Genomic DNA, 13883 nt, shown 5'->3' with positions numbered 1-13883 from the left:
CAGACAAGGTATAGAAAGGAACAAACAAGAAGAGAGGACTAGCGAAGATAACAATGCTGTGTGCATAAACGAAACACAAAATGCAAAACAAGACAACTAGCTAAAAGATGAAGATAAAACTCGCAATTGCCGAGGAATAGATAGAAACATCGATGCTCAAAACAAACGCATGTCACACATAATATCGTACGTAACTCATGACTATGACTCCCTCAAGCATGACCAGAAGCAGCCGATGAGCGCATCAAGATCCGCTCAAACAGCAAATCTGGATTTTCCAACACTTCGGACTGACGTCGACGAAGGTCCTCGAGGCCGACTGTAGGGTTCTGTAAATCTCCAATATAAGTACGTCGCTCGAAGGAGGTGCAAAAAGATATCAACCGTGATACCCACCCAGTCCTCCTGGTTCGGCACACCGTGTGCGGGCGGAAGTAGGCCTGTGTCGGAGTCTTCTTCACCTGGGATAGGGGGCTTTCTGCGAATAGGTGCGGGGGTTACGGGGAGGCTAGGCCGTTCTTCCTCGCTGGGGAAGTCTGTCACCCGTGTATTGTTGGACCAGCTGAAAGTGTATCTTTCTTGGCCGGATACTAGGCTCTGTCCTGTGCTGGATGAGCCGCCGGTGAGCACCTGCACCTTGCCTTTGCGGGCTTGTTGTATGGATTGGATGTATCTTTGGATCTCCGGGATTTCGTCCCAAGCATTAGACCGCGTGTAAGAGTCCCAGGATTCAGTTGGATCTTCAGATGTCCAGGACGTCACTCGAGAATCAGGTGACGGGCCAGATTCATCTTCTGTGCTTTCAATGAATGATCTTGGAAGCGTAAATGTAGTTGAGCTCTGGTCGTCTTCTGGGAACACACGCGTTGGTCTAGGCGCACGAGTCTCCCAGGGAAATACCTGGGCAAGCTTTTCGGGCTCCGGCTTGGTGCTTGGGACTTCATAGTACATGTTCTTGGGTGCTTCCGGGTAGGATTCTGGAGGCTGGAAGAGCTGCTCATCCTGCGACATAGCGTAGGTCTTCTTCTCCAAAGCGATACCTTCTGGCTTCGTGTTCAATGGTGGAGGTTCCCTGAGAGTGTTAGCAATGAGCTATCAAATAGGATTCCTCGGTAGCTTACTTAGATGCATCCCATTCTGCCTTAGGTGGCTCAAACGTAGTCTGTACTTCAGGTTTTGGAGACGGCGGTGCAAGTGGCTGCTCGTCAGGCACATTGACTGGCTCTGTAAGCTGTTGATGGTACTCGTGCTGGACATATTGTGACTGTGGAGGATATGATTGTATGTTTGATGGCACGCTAGCTTCATGTGCATGCGATTGCGGCTCGCTATGGGCTACAAATGATGTCTCGCCTGATTGAGGATGTATGTATGCCGTGACATGCTCTTCTCCACGAACATACCGCGGAACAGCACTTATGATTGGTGCTTGTGAACTCTCAACCGCACGCTGTTCCTGTCGTTGCTCGTGCTCAATGGGTACACTTGAGCCTGCTACAGGCGTAGATTCAGGAGCTGGCGCTGCCACACTCTGTTGAGGATGTACTTGGTAAGTCTCATGCGTTTGGTGCACCTGTGGAGCCTCGTGCGCAAATTGTGTAGAGTAACTTGGTGCCGATGCTGGTGGTTGAGTTGGTGGCTGAGCTGGCTGGAACGGCGCGAAGTCCTGGTGAGAAATCTGTTGATGTTCTTGCGGGTGTTCGTATTGCGCTTGCGACGACGGTTCGAAGTGTGTTTCTTGAGCTTGCTCATGAGACACATACTCCGTATACTCTCTGTGCGGCGGCGGCGGCGGCTGTACATCCTCCTGGTGACCCCCATAGAATTCCTGATGTGGGGTTTGCACCTGAACTGTAGGCACAGGCTTAGGTAGCTGGATTGGCTGCTGGTATAATTAGCTCATGGACACTATGTAGAGATGCCTCAATGGCTATCCGTGGGATAATACTGACATTCGTAGTCACGACAGGACGATAGTGCCTATCGTAGACAGCCCACCATCTTCCCAGCAACTGATTATAGGGAGATTGAATTGGTTCCACCTGCCTCGCCATATTCCAGGGCTTCTGGGCACCAATAAAATGAATCATGCTGATCGTACTTTGAAAATGCTTGTAGGCGGGGATATACTGGTAGTTCGCACTGGGTGTGCAATTGTACGAAAAGCTCAGTCTGTGCCAATCGCGAAAGTGCATGTTCAAAAGACCCTGATCAGCGCCATCGAAACTGATACCTCGCTCTGCCAATGCTCTAAGAGCAAGGTAATCCTGTAGATTAGGACGGAGCACCATAACACCGCTGTTGAAGCAATCCGGCCAGCCTACGTCTGGAACCGCTGCGAAATCCACCTCCAACTCTAGGAGTTCATCGGGCGCTCTGAGTGCGACCACATCACAATCAATGTAGACTATGCGCTTGTACTGTATTTGACGCCAGAGCTCAATCTTTGTGAAGGTTGCAATCAAATCCGGCCGATCCATGAGCCAGAGGTTCGCTGGAGTGATGTTTGTCAGAGGGTGCACGGGGATTAGTTCATCATAGACAGCCTAAAGCGTGCTAGTTAGTGACGGCCCTGTGAGGTGAGAATTATTTCGCGTGAACGAATCATGCGCGCGCACCTGGAGTTCCTGGATAGTGGCTGGCTGCAAGCTGTCCGGGGTGAACAGAGCAACCAGCTTAGCTTTGGAGCCATTGTCGCGGAGAGAATGAGCAAGAACGGTGGCGCCTATAGATTGAGTGGAAGCAAGTCAGGAAGGGACCTCTAAACGGTAGTCTAACGGTCACAGGAGCAAGCATACCTGGGAGATAGTGATCACTCAGTAGAAGCTGTCGGGGAACCAATTAGTAGCAGGCAACGTGATCACGGGATGAGGAGGCGGAACATACAGTGCAGTAAACGGCACTTCCTTGAACCATTGCGGCGGGAGGTGAGCCGCGCGATCCACGAGACCACCAGCTACGAGAAAAGGGAGTGATGCAAAGAAACAAAAACAAACGAGTGTGAGGTGCACGAAGACGAGAAGGAAAGCAAAGAGGAGAGAAGGCAGGTTGAGAGCTAGTCTAGGAGGTACTGAGCTAGTTCACCCCCAAATTACTACGATCCCCCTCACTCGCAGGTGACGTTTGGAGCTAAACCCCGCCCGCCAGCATAATCAGCAATCAGCAATCAGCAAAGTCGGTCCCCGCTGTGAGCAGTCCTTGGGAGGCTGGGGAAGTCAAGATGTGGATGGAACCAGACTTCTTTTCTGGTTGGATTTACGAATACCCGCACAACAACTGAATTGAATTGCTGTGCTTGCTGGATGATGGGGAATGGTGGACACAAGAAAAGAAGAAAAATAAAAAAGGATAGCTCGTTCGTGGCTCGGGACTACTACTCTGGGGGAAAGAAAAAGTCAATGCGCGCGCACTGGCTGGGGATGGTCTGAGGGGGGGGAACAAAAGGAGCCAAAGGCAACGCCAGGGATTATTGGTGAGGAAGCGGCAGAGCTCAACTGCATCAGGCCGCGTCCCCGTGCCACCGACGCTTGCTCCTCCCGGCCGTTTATTCACCGGATGTCGGAGGTGATGCACGTTGCGTTGCGAAAACTCCCGTCTATTTAAAGGAGGAAGGGAAAGAAGCTGTGGAATTCCGATTGCAGACCAGCCTAGAAGCCAGACCGACAGCCAAGCTCCGCGAATGCCCCTTGCATGTCCGCACTCTTTAATCCCCCTTGGAGTGCACCGATAGCGGTCTCGGCGCGGAAACAAGAAACCGTGTACCTGGCTTTGTGTTCCCCTGCACCTGCTGAGCCAGTCTCGGCAAAACATTCACAACAACTAAGGAAGGACTAGGCCAAAGGGCGTCCGTCCTAAAATAGCAATTCAAGCAAACAACACGATCGGATCAGTTCACTTCCGAAGAGTCACTACAGCCGTTGGATAGCAAGCCTTCATAACCGCCCCGATGTCCTCCTTCTCGCCCTTGACAGCCCACTCAACCGCCTTTTCCAAGGCAACCTGGCTCTCCCGTTCCATCGGAGTGAAGTGGCCCGAGAGTGGAAGCTCGACCAACTGACTGTCTGCGACAAGGTAATCGGCGAGGCCATCCAAGCAGATCTGCGGCTCCAAGGCAATGTCTCCCTTGCCCCAAATAACGGTCGCACAAGCTTTCAGGGCCCCCTTGGGTCCTTCATCAAACAGCCCAGCCCCGCTGCTGGCACGACGGGCACCGCTACCGCTCGCGATGCTGTGCAAGGCAGTAATCGTCTCAACAGATTTGTCCCAACGCGCATAAGCAGTTCCATCTCTGTAATAGCAGGCCATGTGCTGGAAGCTCGACGGTGCGCGCTCATTCTTCAATGACTCGGGATATTGCTCGCCATCAGCGGTCTGAGTCCTGGATTCTGCAACTGACGGACCCAAGGAGCTAGCAAAACACTCCGCAGCATCCTGAGACGTATACTCCCGCTTTCCGTAGGAGCCTCTGTGGATGAGCTTCAGGAAGGAATAATTTCCACCCCTTCCAAAAAACCGAACGAAAGGCATGGGCAGCTGCATAGCAAAGATGTACTTGGACTTGAAAAATTGCCGATAAACGGGGCTCATGGTGGCGAAGGCCTTGTAAATCATCGAACGCGATTGGATCGGCGAGCGCGAGGCCGTCTTCAACATCTTACCAGATGCAGACAGCAGACGACTAATGTTGGACGTGGCAAGTGCAGGCTAACTTCATCAGCACAACCGAACATACCCGTAGAATCTCTGCGATAACGTACCAACGGCCCATTACTCAAGATAAACCGATCCGCCAACTGAGGAGCTTCAGCCGCAAGTCGCATAGAAACTACACAACCCCAGTCATGCGCGACAACTACCAGCTTCTTCTGGCGCATACCAGCCTCCGTATCCACGCCATATTTGGCTCGGATCGCAAGGATGAACTCCGTCAGACTCTCGAGCACATTAGTAGGCGAGTAATCAGCCAAGCTATCAGTCCCACCATAACCAGGCATATCAACCGCAACGAGCGTCGCAGACTGCTGTAGAGACGAAGAGCTCAGAACATTGCGCCAGATGGCCCAGCTATCGGGGAACCCATGGATAAAGACAACCACAGGTTTATCCTGATCCACCGAGGCTCCTTGGTCGTTGCAAACGTAGTGAAACTTGAACCCGTTCTTCAGGCTAAGTATATGATGCGAAAAACCAGCCCAATCCTTGGACAAGTCCCAGAACTTGTTGCGCGCTAGGATTCATCATATGTAATCAGCTTTATGCCCCCGCACAGTCACCGCATGGCACACAGAACAAAGAAAAGCAACATAGACAAAATTCTTACCGATCTTCAACTCCAACTCCTCCTTTTCAGTAGTCTGCTTGAAGAAATACCCCAGTTTCACAGCAACAAGGCCATAAAACAACAGTCCACCCAATCCATATGTCAGAATCACGGCCGATTTAAGCTTTCCAAGCAACCAAGCTGTGGGCGTCATGATGCATGCATGCATGTATTTTATCCCATGCAGACACGGATACTGTCAATCAATCAATCTCAATCACCAGCACTACAGTACTAAGTGAAGTCCAACGACTGAAAGGTTGCAAAATCACAAAAAGGAAACAAAGAAAGTGAAGGGAAGAAGATGAGCTGACGACAACAACTGACCAGTGGAGGCCGAGGCAAATTTATAGTAGACCAGAGCAAAGCAAACAGAAGATCCACCTGACGGAACTAGTCCGAATAGGATAGGGGGGAGGGAGTGAGGATCTTAGTGGAAAAGATGGAAGGATTGAGGTGGAGGGGAAACGGTTCTTGGCTGGTGAGCAAGCATATTGGTAAGTGTGTGTTTGATAGACTTAAACTACCCAGTGCTGGTTAGTGCTTGCCTATTAATGGGGCAAATTCCGAGACTGGAAGAGGTCTCCGCCACCCAAGCTCTTCTTTCTCTGGAACTAACCAAAGTAACTCTATGGGAGGAAGAGACGAGAGGACTGGGGCCCGATGACCTAATACCCGCTCAGATGGGACCCGCAACATGTGAAACGGGGCCACAATTAATTATTTCTGAGAGTATAAGGGTTTTTGTGCAGTGGTGTTCGGTACAGGGCAACAGCATAAATAAGGATATAAAATGTGAGTTTCAGTTTCGATTTTTCGTAAGTCATATATACACATCAATCGGCGATCCCAGATTTTCGTCTCATCATAGCAAAGGCACCAAAACGCCATATATATCGTACGTTCCTTAAACATTGGGGAATCAGACAGAAATCAAAATAGCAAAACCTGGCAGTCATCATACAAAGCTAGACCGAAAATCCCAAATTATGTCGATTGTCGTCAACTAGGCGCCCGTACCTATTGGGTGGGTTGTTAGTATCAGGAAAGCAAAAGATACAAAGAGTGCACTTACTCTAGTAGAAGTCGGAAGAACCAGACCTCCATGTCCTCGTTTCGAAGAGCTTTCTGCGCCCATTCCCGGCCTTGCTGAGCCAGTCTTGGTGCGATCACTCTGCCCTCTTCTTCGGACTCAAAGTAGCGTATGGCCTCCAGATAATCATCTCCGGTTAGGCTCAAGGGTACGTAATGTGTCCAGGGTTTGAGCCACTCATCATGCCATTCGCGGAAGATTGAGACCTTATGAACGAGACTCCTGCTGCGTAAGAACGCATAGAACCGACCACTGAACGCATTCCCGTCCATGTCCAGCAGGTGTTTGTACGCCCAAGCGACTTGCTGATCAACCGGTTCCGCCAAGTCAAAATACTCTCCTTGGGCGGCACAGTCCTTGTCATCACATTGGCCAATGTACGTGAACCGAACGTCGAAGAGATCCACAAAGGAGTTTCGACCAACTCCTCTGGCCTTCCACTGGTTACTTTCAGTCTTGGACAGTATCTTGGCTGTATTGAGGGCATTAACATTGCCGACGAACAATTGTCGATGCTGCCGCCGCCAGCCCCCAGCTCTGGAGTATCCTCCAGTTGTTGAGCCTCTCCAGAACATCTGGCTAATCTTCTCATTCCACTCCATATCTTTGTCTTCTTCATAAGGTACCTGGTCAGACCAGTACCAAGGGCTTGGGTACAGGATGTCCTGGTAGCTCGAGATCTTGCTCTGCGAGAAGACCGGAAATAAGTCATGAACAGCCTCAAACCTGTTTGGCCGGTCAAAGAACCCATACTTGTGGCGGAGGGAAGGTGAGTTGCAAATGTCGGAGAAGGCGCTGGTGTTGTATATAAATCCTAACTCGCCCTGGGCGTAGGAGTTTACATTATCCGCGGCTTGCTCATCAAGAGAGCGGACCGGACTGTCGACTGGACAGGAAGACCGAGAGTAACTCCACGTGGACTGACGGGTGAACCGATTGAAACGGGTAGTACGCACTTCATCGATGCGGTCACCCTTATTCAAGTCGCCGGGTCTATCTGACCATGCATTTGTGGGCATGGTATTTGTAACGGTAATTTGAGAGACTTGCTCCCTCGCAATAGCAACCAGCCTCTGAAGATCTTCGCTAGGTACAACGACTCGAGGCTCATCGAGGGCATTGAATACAAGATCCATATCAGGCAGATATTCGACAAAACTCTCGATCATCTTAACGGTGGCACTGCGCTGCCAGCTCTGCTCGAATGCTCCGCCTTCCACCAGTGACACAGATCCATTTCTGATCAGTACGCCGATCATAGAATTGTCGAAGCCCAGCGTCTCGCGAGCCCGATCGCGAATAGTCTTCGGTTCGAGGGCCCAAAATGGTAACAGAGCATGGTATACTGTATCATATTCGTCAATCAGCTGGACCCCTCTATCTTTAGCAAATTGAAACCATTTGTCAAAATGCGGGGGCGGGTGCATGTTGTAACGCTCTCGATATTCATTGACAGCCTGAGCCAAGGTCTTTGATTGACGTGACAGTAGCCGATCAAATTGCTGCTCCGCATTTTTAACAAGCGATGCAATCGGATGAAGACTGTCCGGCTGAGCAGCCTTTCGGAGACCAGACTGTTCAATAAGCTGGGCATTGGACGGTACGGGGGGCCTCTGCAAAGTAGTCGGAGGCCGAGAATCGGGAGAAGGATAGAGGTCCACAATAGGTGAGGGTGAAGGGCTGGGACCTCTGAAGAATATGAGGAATAGGGAGACGAGGACAAATGTGCCCAGCCAGATCACAAATCGTTGGGTTCGCATCCTGCCACCAGGGCGAGCCTACGCCATGCAGAGAGACGAGGGTTTGTTGTTTGTAAACAAACCGGGAACTAAGCAGGAGCAATGATATTTAGTCTTCTCGGTGCCTTTGAGATGCTTCAGTCTCCCAATTCAGCGTGAGGCCAGAATTACCAAATCTCTGAAGAAAATTCTGCAGTAAAGAACAATGGTCAATGACGAGAATGTTTCACAAGCATTGCTAGCATTCCATTGATCTGCCTGATGGACGAAGAACGATGACGGTATCAACCAGCGGGAAACTTAATCGGTCGGTCCCTCTGGCAATCCCGCGCACTATACCCGTTTGGGGATTAGTGAGTGCCCGTGCCTGGTTATTCCTATTATCACGCGTCTCGATGTGGCCCCAGAGCAAAGTATAAGCGGCATACCAGTAATCCCATTACTTTCTCCATCCACCCGCTCCTCACAACGGTCACGGTCCAGCAGCCCACCCAGGCTAAGTGATGCGCAATATCGTTACAAACTTCTCCGGCGTGCAAATATCTTTGTTGACGATGATATTCCCATGGACATTCAGCAACATACGAATAATTAAATATTCCATGCATCAGATGCTTACGATGATTACTTATACAGGGTCTCCGAGAAGCTCCGGAACAAATCCAAAGAACTGGTCAGGAAAGCACTTGGAATATCCATAGGAAATGAATGGAGATATCTGAAAGGAAAGAGATGCACTTTGATTAATTGAGATAGCTAGAAGATATCAGACAAATAGAGAGACATGAGATAAAATTTTCAAAGCAAAATATGCGAAATAATGCAGCGGAGACGGAAGAACCAAGGTATAGTGCACTGAAATAGACAGGAAACCAAGGATGTAAAAGTGAACAACGCAACTGAACCCCAAGTATAGCGACAACGTAGCAAGATACACTGAATGAGTACTTAGCATAAACTCACTCAGATGTTTCTCAACTAGCTGTCTAGCAACTCGAGTAGCGGACCGAGCGAATTACGACAAAGGTATGTAGTTTTCCGGTCTTGCACGAGTCCACGGTCTTGGAGGCTGACGTTAAGTGTCAGGCTGCGGAGCAAGAGGACGTGTGGAAAAGCCAGTGTCGGTCCTTTCAGTGGAATGAGGAGGGGGGCCAGCGTCAGGGCTTCAGGGATAAGTTGAACGAGTGGCCGGACCAGTGAGGGTAGTATTGTCATCAGTGCGAACGGTTGGCAGGCCGTCCTCTACTGGCACGTAGGTCTTCTTGCGCTAGTCGATCTCATAGCGGTTAGGATTGCCGAGTCGGTCTTCCGACATGGAATAAACCACTGGAGTTCCTCGTATTCTGAGCGCAAGAAAGGTGGATATAGTTCCACGGCGACCTATGTCTCGAATGGCACCGGCCGGTACAGAAGTCGGGTAGAGTTGATGCAATCGCAGGAATGCATCCAGCGCGAAAAGCTGACAGTTTCGAGTGAAAATGTTATATATCTTGTAATGCTCGTACACTTTGTTCACTGCATCCTCAACTTGTGCAAAAGTAGCGAAAGCGTCGTCAAGTACTGTGAACGATATGGTGGGTCTAGTTTGGGGAGCTCTGATGAAGGTTCTTTGGATAACCTAGAAGATGTGGTACACGCAATGCAGCTTCTGCGCTCTTCATAGCCGATGTGATAGTGGATCCCTTTTGTTGCACCCATTTGATAAGTAAGGCAGAAAGATAGCCCAGTGCGGAGAGACTCCCATGTCCCCAGGATATAATATGCAGTGGCAATGGCCAGTCTTCTGGTATAGAAGCTTACCTAATGCTAGAAAGACTCGACATTCCGAGTCCAATGATAATAATGTTAGACGATGGATGGAGAACATTCTGTGCTAGTTAGTACTTGCCACAGCAATGTCTCTGTTTATATACCGTTCTTGTCATTCAATCTAAAGAGAGCCCTATGTGAGGATCCGACTTCACATCCACCCGTAGTAGTGAAAGTCAGCTTATAAGAAGTGACCATCCTGGGACTCTTGACTCGGAGTTCTAATCTCTCACTGGATAGCCTAGCGGTGTCATTTGGAGGATTCACAGTCCAAAGCGCACTAGACTGAATCCTAACACCTAAGACGAGAGAAGTAGATGGGAATCCTCTATTTATAACATCTCTATTAGTACTAGTCTAAATTGATTTATATATTGAATTTTTGGAAACTTCCGCATTAGGTAGTTACTATATTTTGACTCTCCTTCCACACAAAAGTACTATTACTAGAGTAATTGATAGCTTATATCCGGGGTTTACTGTACTGGAGTAGATAAGCGGGGGACATCCGCTGGCGAAACGGGTCCAGCCCATTTCTATTCCCCACCAATTTCAGCCAGCTCGGGAGTGGGCAGGAACCTATTCACCCACACACCATGTCTGCCCTCGAAGACAGAGTATACGTAACAGGATGAGACAGATAGAACTAACTATGGCGCACGTACGAAATAACGAAGCACTGTGCTAAGAAGACCTCCCGCTGCGGTGGTCGCGCCATGGCGCGCGCGGGCGGCTCATTTGAGGACGCCCAACAGTAGTTCGCGACTTCACATCCTTCCTTCCCTCAGTCATATTGACCCTCGCGGCTTTGCCATCACCTACAACATGTCAGAGGTAGAGGAGATTGAGGCCCGTCTCGCTAAGCAGCTGAAGGAATATCGGAGCATCATACAAGGCACAGACCTCTACGAGTATATGGGGAATCGCGTGGTGGAATCCCGAACCACAAGCGGTAACTTGGTCGCTGTGAAAGTGAACCGGAAGGAAGACTACAGGCGGTCGGAAGCTGAAATGATGCAGTATGCCCATGAAAAAGGGATCCTCACACCTCGGGTACGCGGTTGCTATTACGTGAAGAGGGGTGTTATAGCCACAGTGACTGACCGAGTGCCTGGCGATTCCCTTGATAAAGTCTGGCACACCTTAACCAAGTCTCAAAAGAGGAACATTGAACTCCAACTCAAGCAGCAGGTAGGCTTTATAATCTACATCGCCTGGTTTAGCAATTTGTGTGCTCACCTTTTCAAGGTACAAGAGATGCGGAAACACATCCAGCCGTATATTGGCCGTATCGGCAATGTCACGACATATAATTTCTTCGACCGCCTGCACAATAATGACATGGGCCCCTTTGCCTCAGAAGAGGAATTTGATGAGTGGTGCTTTGCCAGAGTTAAGTTTCCCTACCAACAGGCATTCTGGAAGCGATACTTGCCTAAGATGAGGAAGAAGAGGCCTTCAAAGTTCGTTTTGACACATGGTGATCTGTCTGCGCGGAATATTATGGTTCAAGATGGCCAGCTCACCGGGATCGTCGATTGGGGGTACAGTGGATTTTTTCCTGAATACATGGAGTATGCATTGGCAACGGTCATTCATGAATCTATAGAGGATTGGTGGCTTCCCGTGCTTAAAAGGGTGCTGGAGCCCTCTGGGTACCTCCGGGCCAAATTTATCGCTACCATCAAGGATCGAGGGTGGTAGTCACCCTTGTCCTCTTGCTCTTCTCTCGTCTGTCTTCTTGTCCAATATATCCTGGCGTCATGCGAGCTTCTCATATCATTGATATGATTTCCGTCTAAAGTTGGTCTAAAATCCCCACTGTTATGTACATCTTATGTTCCCTCATGTTTCCTCATGTCTACGCTAGATACCCACCCCTACATCGTGCTCCCGAAGGGTGTCTTCCACATACATGTTTAATTCTGTGCAATATAACCTTCTTTATAAAGCTGGATCAACTTGTATTGACTCGTCTGTGTCACCCCATCTGTTCCCCGGGGCAATTGCGACTAGACGTAGAATGGATTTCTCCCAATATGGAATATAGCTTTTTGTATTGAACTCAAGTAACTTGATTCTTAATACTAAAAATTACATAAGACCGCTGTTTAATTATTATACTCATCTTGCTTTCCATGGTATCAAGGTCATCAGCCTACCCGTAGATCCAGACTCAAGGCCTCGCCGTCTTTGCTGGCGGCGCAGCATGTTCCCGCAGGGCCAGGTTCGAATCACTTCCCAAATCAATACCTCCTTTAATCTCCTCCAAGCTCGGCCTGCGTCCACGCTGTACTCGAACCCCAAGCAGCAGGAACCCGGCAGCAGCAATCAATCCAACGACAACTAGAGTCACAACCGCACCGATGACTCCTCCAACGGCGGGGCTAATTCCTTTGCGTCCGGAGGAAGAGGCTGCGCTACTACTCGGGCCATCGTCTTCATCATCCAGGACACCCGGACAGAATACAGCTGACGAGGTCGAATCACACTGGAGGCACCACTCCTGCGTCGAATTTAGCGCAAAGGCCTGCATCTCGGCCTTGAACTCGCTATAGGGAACCTCGATGCTGCTGGGGCTGTGACCGAAAAGCGGGTAGGATTGGAATTCCGGTGAAGTTGTTCCATTGCGCAGGAGGAACCGCACATAAAGCTGAGATGGATCAGGATAGGTTGGAAATGATTGATTTTCCAGACTGAAGAGCTCAAAGGTGAGCGAGGCCCCGAGCGCAGGTCTTCCATAGAATTTTCCATTTGCCGGGGATGCAAGTTGCACGAGAGAAGTAAGAGCGACAGCAGGCTCGTAGCCTCCGAAGACGAATGTCAGTTTCCCACTGGTACCCCGGTAAAGAACATTGGTGTCGAATGCATCCAAGATATTCCCGGCTAGTGTCTGGCCTGCAATTGTGCGAATGGCACTGCTATCGATGGGGCTTGACAATGATGTATCCGAGTTGCCGTTTGTTGCAAAAGTATATTGGTCGGCATACCAGCGCGCGAGCCTTATATCCTCTTGGCTGACGCTGTGCAACAATGTCTCGTTGTGCAAGAGCTGGTATTCTAGGAATTCGGAGACCGCAATGGAGTTCGCATAGTTGACTGAAGAGCGGTCAAAATCGCCCGACAGGGCCTGGATATAGAGACGGTTGTAGAGCGCGTCAGACTCCTGTATCATTTGCTGAGCCTCCGTGCTAGCCTGGTAGTCAGCATTGGCGATCTGATGCAGGAAGCAATTATCTTGGCCTGCCACCACGACCGACTGAGGGTCGTCCGAGCTCACGGTGACAATGGGCGGATATTGGTAGCCACCCATAGGGGCAGTCGCAAAGCTGCCATTGGCCATGAGATACGACGGGTCAGGATATTGCACGTCGTAAGTATCGTTGAGAGGTGGGTATAGCCCCTGCATGAAAGCCTGCGCGGACGCAATGACCGATGGGTCGGTGGTAGACAGAATATTAAGATCTTCATCTTCGAGGGCATATGTAGAGATGCTCTCGATTCTCGTACTCGGACTGACATCGGTCGAATGGATTGCAACATATCGATCTCGGAAAGCGGACCCAGCTTCATACAGTGTGTTGGCACCATATGGTGTCAAAATATTGGGGCGAGGCAGGGCTGTCGGGACACGGTCTCCGTATAGAGTGTAAGCGAATACCGCCCAAACTTGTTCTTTCAGGTCCTGAGCTGAAGCCTGAGTAGCTGCCTGCAGGATTGCCGCAAGGGCGACAAACTGGCGCGTAGAGAGCATTGTGGGGATCCTTAAAGTCGGCCTCTCATGAAAAGTGAAGATGTTCAGTCGACACTATGGGTGAAGACTACCCAGCACAATCATGTATACACGAATGAGTGTCGATCATCCAACAGTGGGAGGGCCCCAGATAAAAAGCATTAGCAGCACCGGTAGTTGCATCCTACG

The 13883-nt window shown here is 49.9% G+C and overlaps 6 protein-coding genes across 6 annotated transcripts; 2 read left to right on the top strand and 4 right to left on the bottom strand.

Moving 5' to 3' along the window:
* Nucleotides 1–212: 212 nt before the first annotated feature.
* Nucleotides 213–2916, bottom strand: BO88DRAFT_334729 (glycogenin; the record flags this gene model as incomplete). The annotated part of the gene is made up of 7 exons (XM_025702814.1): nt 213–329; nt 397–1072; nt 1122–1885; nt 1953–2546; nt 2619–2725; nt 2799–2826; nt 2887–2916. The coding sequence occupies 7 exons, from the start codon at nt 2914–2916 to the stop codon at nt 213–215; spliced, it is 2316 nt and encodes a 771-aa protein (XP_025565344.1).
* Nucleotides 2917–3891: 975 nt separating this feature from the next.
* BO88DRAFT_412729 (alpha/beta fold hydrolase) lies at nt 3892–5474 on the bottom strand (the record flags this gene model as incomplete). The annotated part of the gene is made up of 3 exons (XM_025708097.1): nt 3892–4704; nt 4758–5227; nt 5321–5474. The coding sequence occupies 3 exons, from the start codon at nt 5472–5474 to the stop codon at nt 3892–3894; spliced, it is 1437 nt and encodes a 478-aa protein (XP_025565343.1).
* Nucleotides 5475–6162: 688 nt separating this feature from the next.
* On the bottom strand, nt 6163–8380 carry BO88DRAFT_486052 (putative capsule-associated protein CAP1). Its single transcript, XM_025712391.1, has 2 exons — nt 6396–8380; nt 6163–6340 (listed from the first exon to the last, which is right to left on the bottom strand). Exons 1-2 carry the CDS (start codon nt 8171–8173, stop codon nt 6289–6291), a joined length of 1830 nt encoding a protein of 609 aa, XP_025565342.1. The 5' UTR covers nt 8174–8380; the 3' UTR covers nt 6163–6288.
* Nucleotides 8381–8618: 238 nt separating this feature from the next.
* BO88DRAFT_233677 (uncharacterized protein) lies at nt 8619–8943 on the top strand. Its single transcript, XM_025702080.1, has one exon. It carries the CDS (start codon nt 8656–8658, stop codon nt 8851–8853), a length of 198 nt encoding a protein of 65 aa, XP_025565341.1. The 5' UTR covers nt 8619–8655; the 3' UTR covers nt 8854–8943.
* Nucleotides 8944–10523: 1580 nt separating this feature from the next.
* On the top strand, nt 10524–11854 carry BO88DRAFT_486051 (phosphotransferase family protein). The gene is made up of 2 exons (XM_025712390.1): nt 10524–11152; nt 11210–11854. The coding sequence occupies exons 1-2, from the start codon at nt 10787–10789 to the stop codon at nt 11663–11665; spliced, it is 822 nt and encodes a 273-aa protein (XP_025565340.1). The 5' UTR covers nt 10524–10786; the 3' UTR covers nt 11666–11854.
* A 209-nt stretch (nt 11855–12063) lies between these two features.
* Nucleotides 12064–13808, bottom strand: BO88DRAFT_233658 (uncharacterized protein). The gene has a single exon (XM_025702078.1). The coding sequence runs from the start codon at nt 13713–13715 to the stop codon at nt 12138–12140; it is 1578 nt and encodes a 525-aa protein (XP_025565339.1). The 5' UTR covers nt 13716–13808; the 3' UTR covers nt 12064–12137.
* Between the last annotated feature and the right edge of the window lie 75 nt (nt 13809–13883).

This window comes from Aspergillus vadensis (assembly GCF_003184925.1).
Source record: "Aspergillus vadensis CBS 113365 unplaced genomic scaffold BO88scaffold_5, whole genome shotgun sequence".
NCBI classification, from domain to species: Eukaryota; Fungi; Ascomycota; class Eurotiomycetes; order Eurotiales; family Aspergillaceae; genus Aspergillus; species Aspergillus vadensis.
The sequence above is the reverse complement of the archived record's forward strand: the minus strand, read 5'-3'. Positions and strand labels throughout refer to the sequence as shown.

Bases quoted from the DNA above. Each gene is read 5' to 3' on its own strand.
- BO88DRAFT_233658 (XM_025702078.1), bottom strand. From the start codon at position 13,715: ATGCTCTCTACGCGCCAGTTTGTCGCCCTTGCGGCAATCCTGCAGGCA.
- BO88DRAFT_486052 (XM_025712391.1), bottom strand. From the start codon at position 8,173: ATGCGAACCCAACGATTTGTGATCTGGCTGGGCACATTTGTCCTCGTC. The intron at 6,341-6,395 runs GTAAGTGCACTC...CCCACCCAATAG, and splicing joins TTCTTCCGACTTCTACTAGA to GTACGGGCGCCTAGTTGACG.
- BO88DRAFT_486051 (XM_025712390.1), top strand. From the start codon at position 10,787: ATGTCAGAGGTAGAGGAGATTGAGGCCCGTCTCGCTAAGCAGCTGAAG. The intron at 11,153-11,209 runs GTAGGCTTTATA...CACCTTTTCAAG, and splicing joins AACTCCAACTCAAGCAGCAG to GTACAAGAGATGCGGAAACA.
- BO88DRAFT_233677 (XM_025702080.1), top strand. From the start codon at position 8,656: ATGCGCAATATCGTTACAAACTTCTCCGGCGTGCAAATATCTTTGTTG.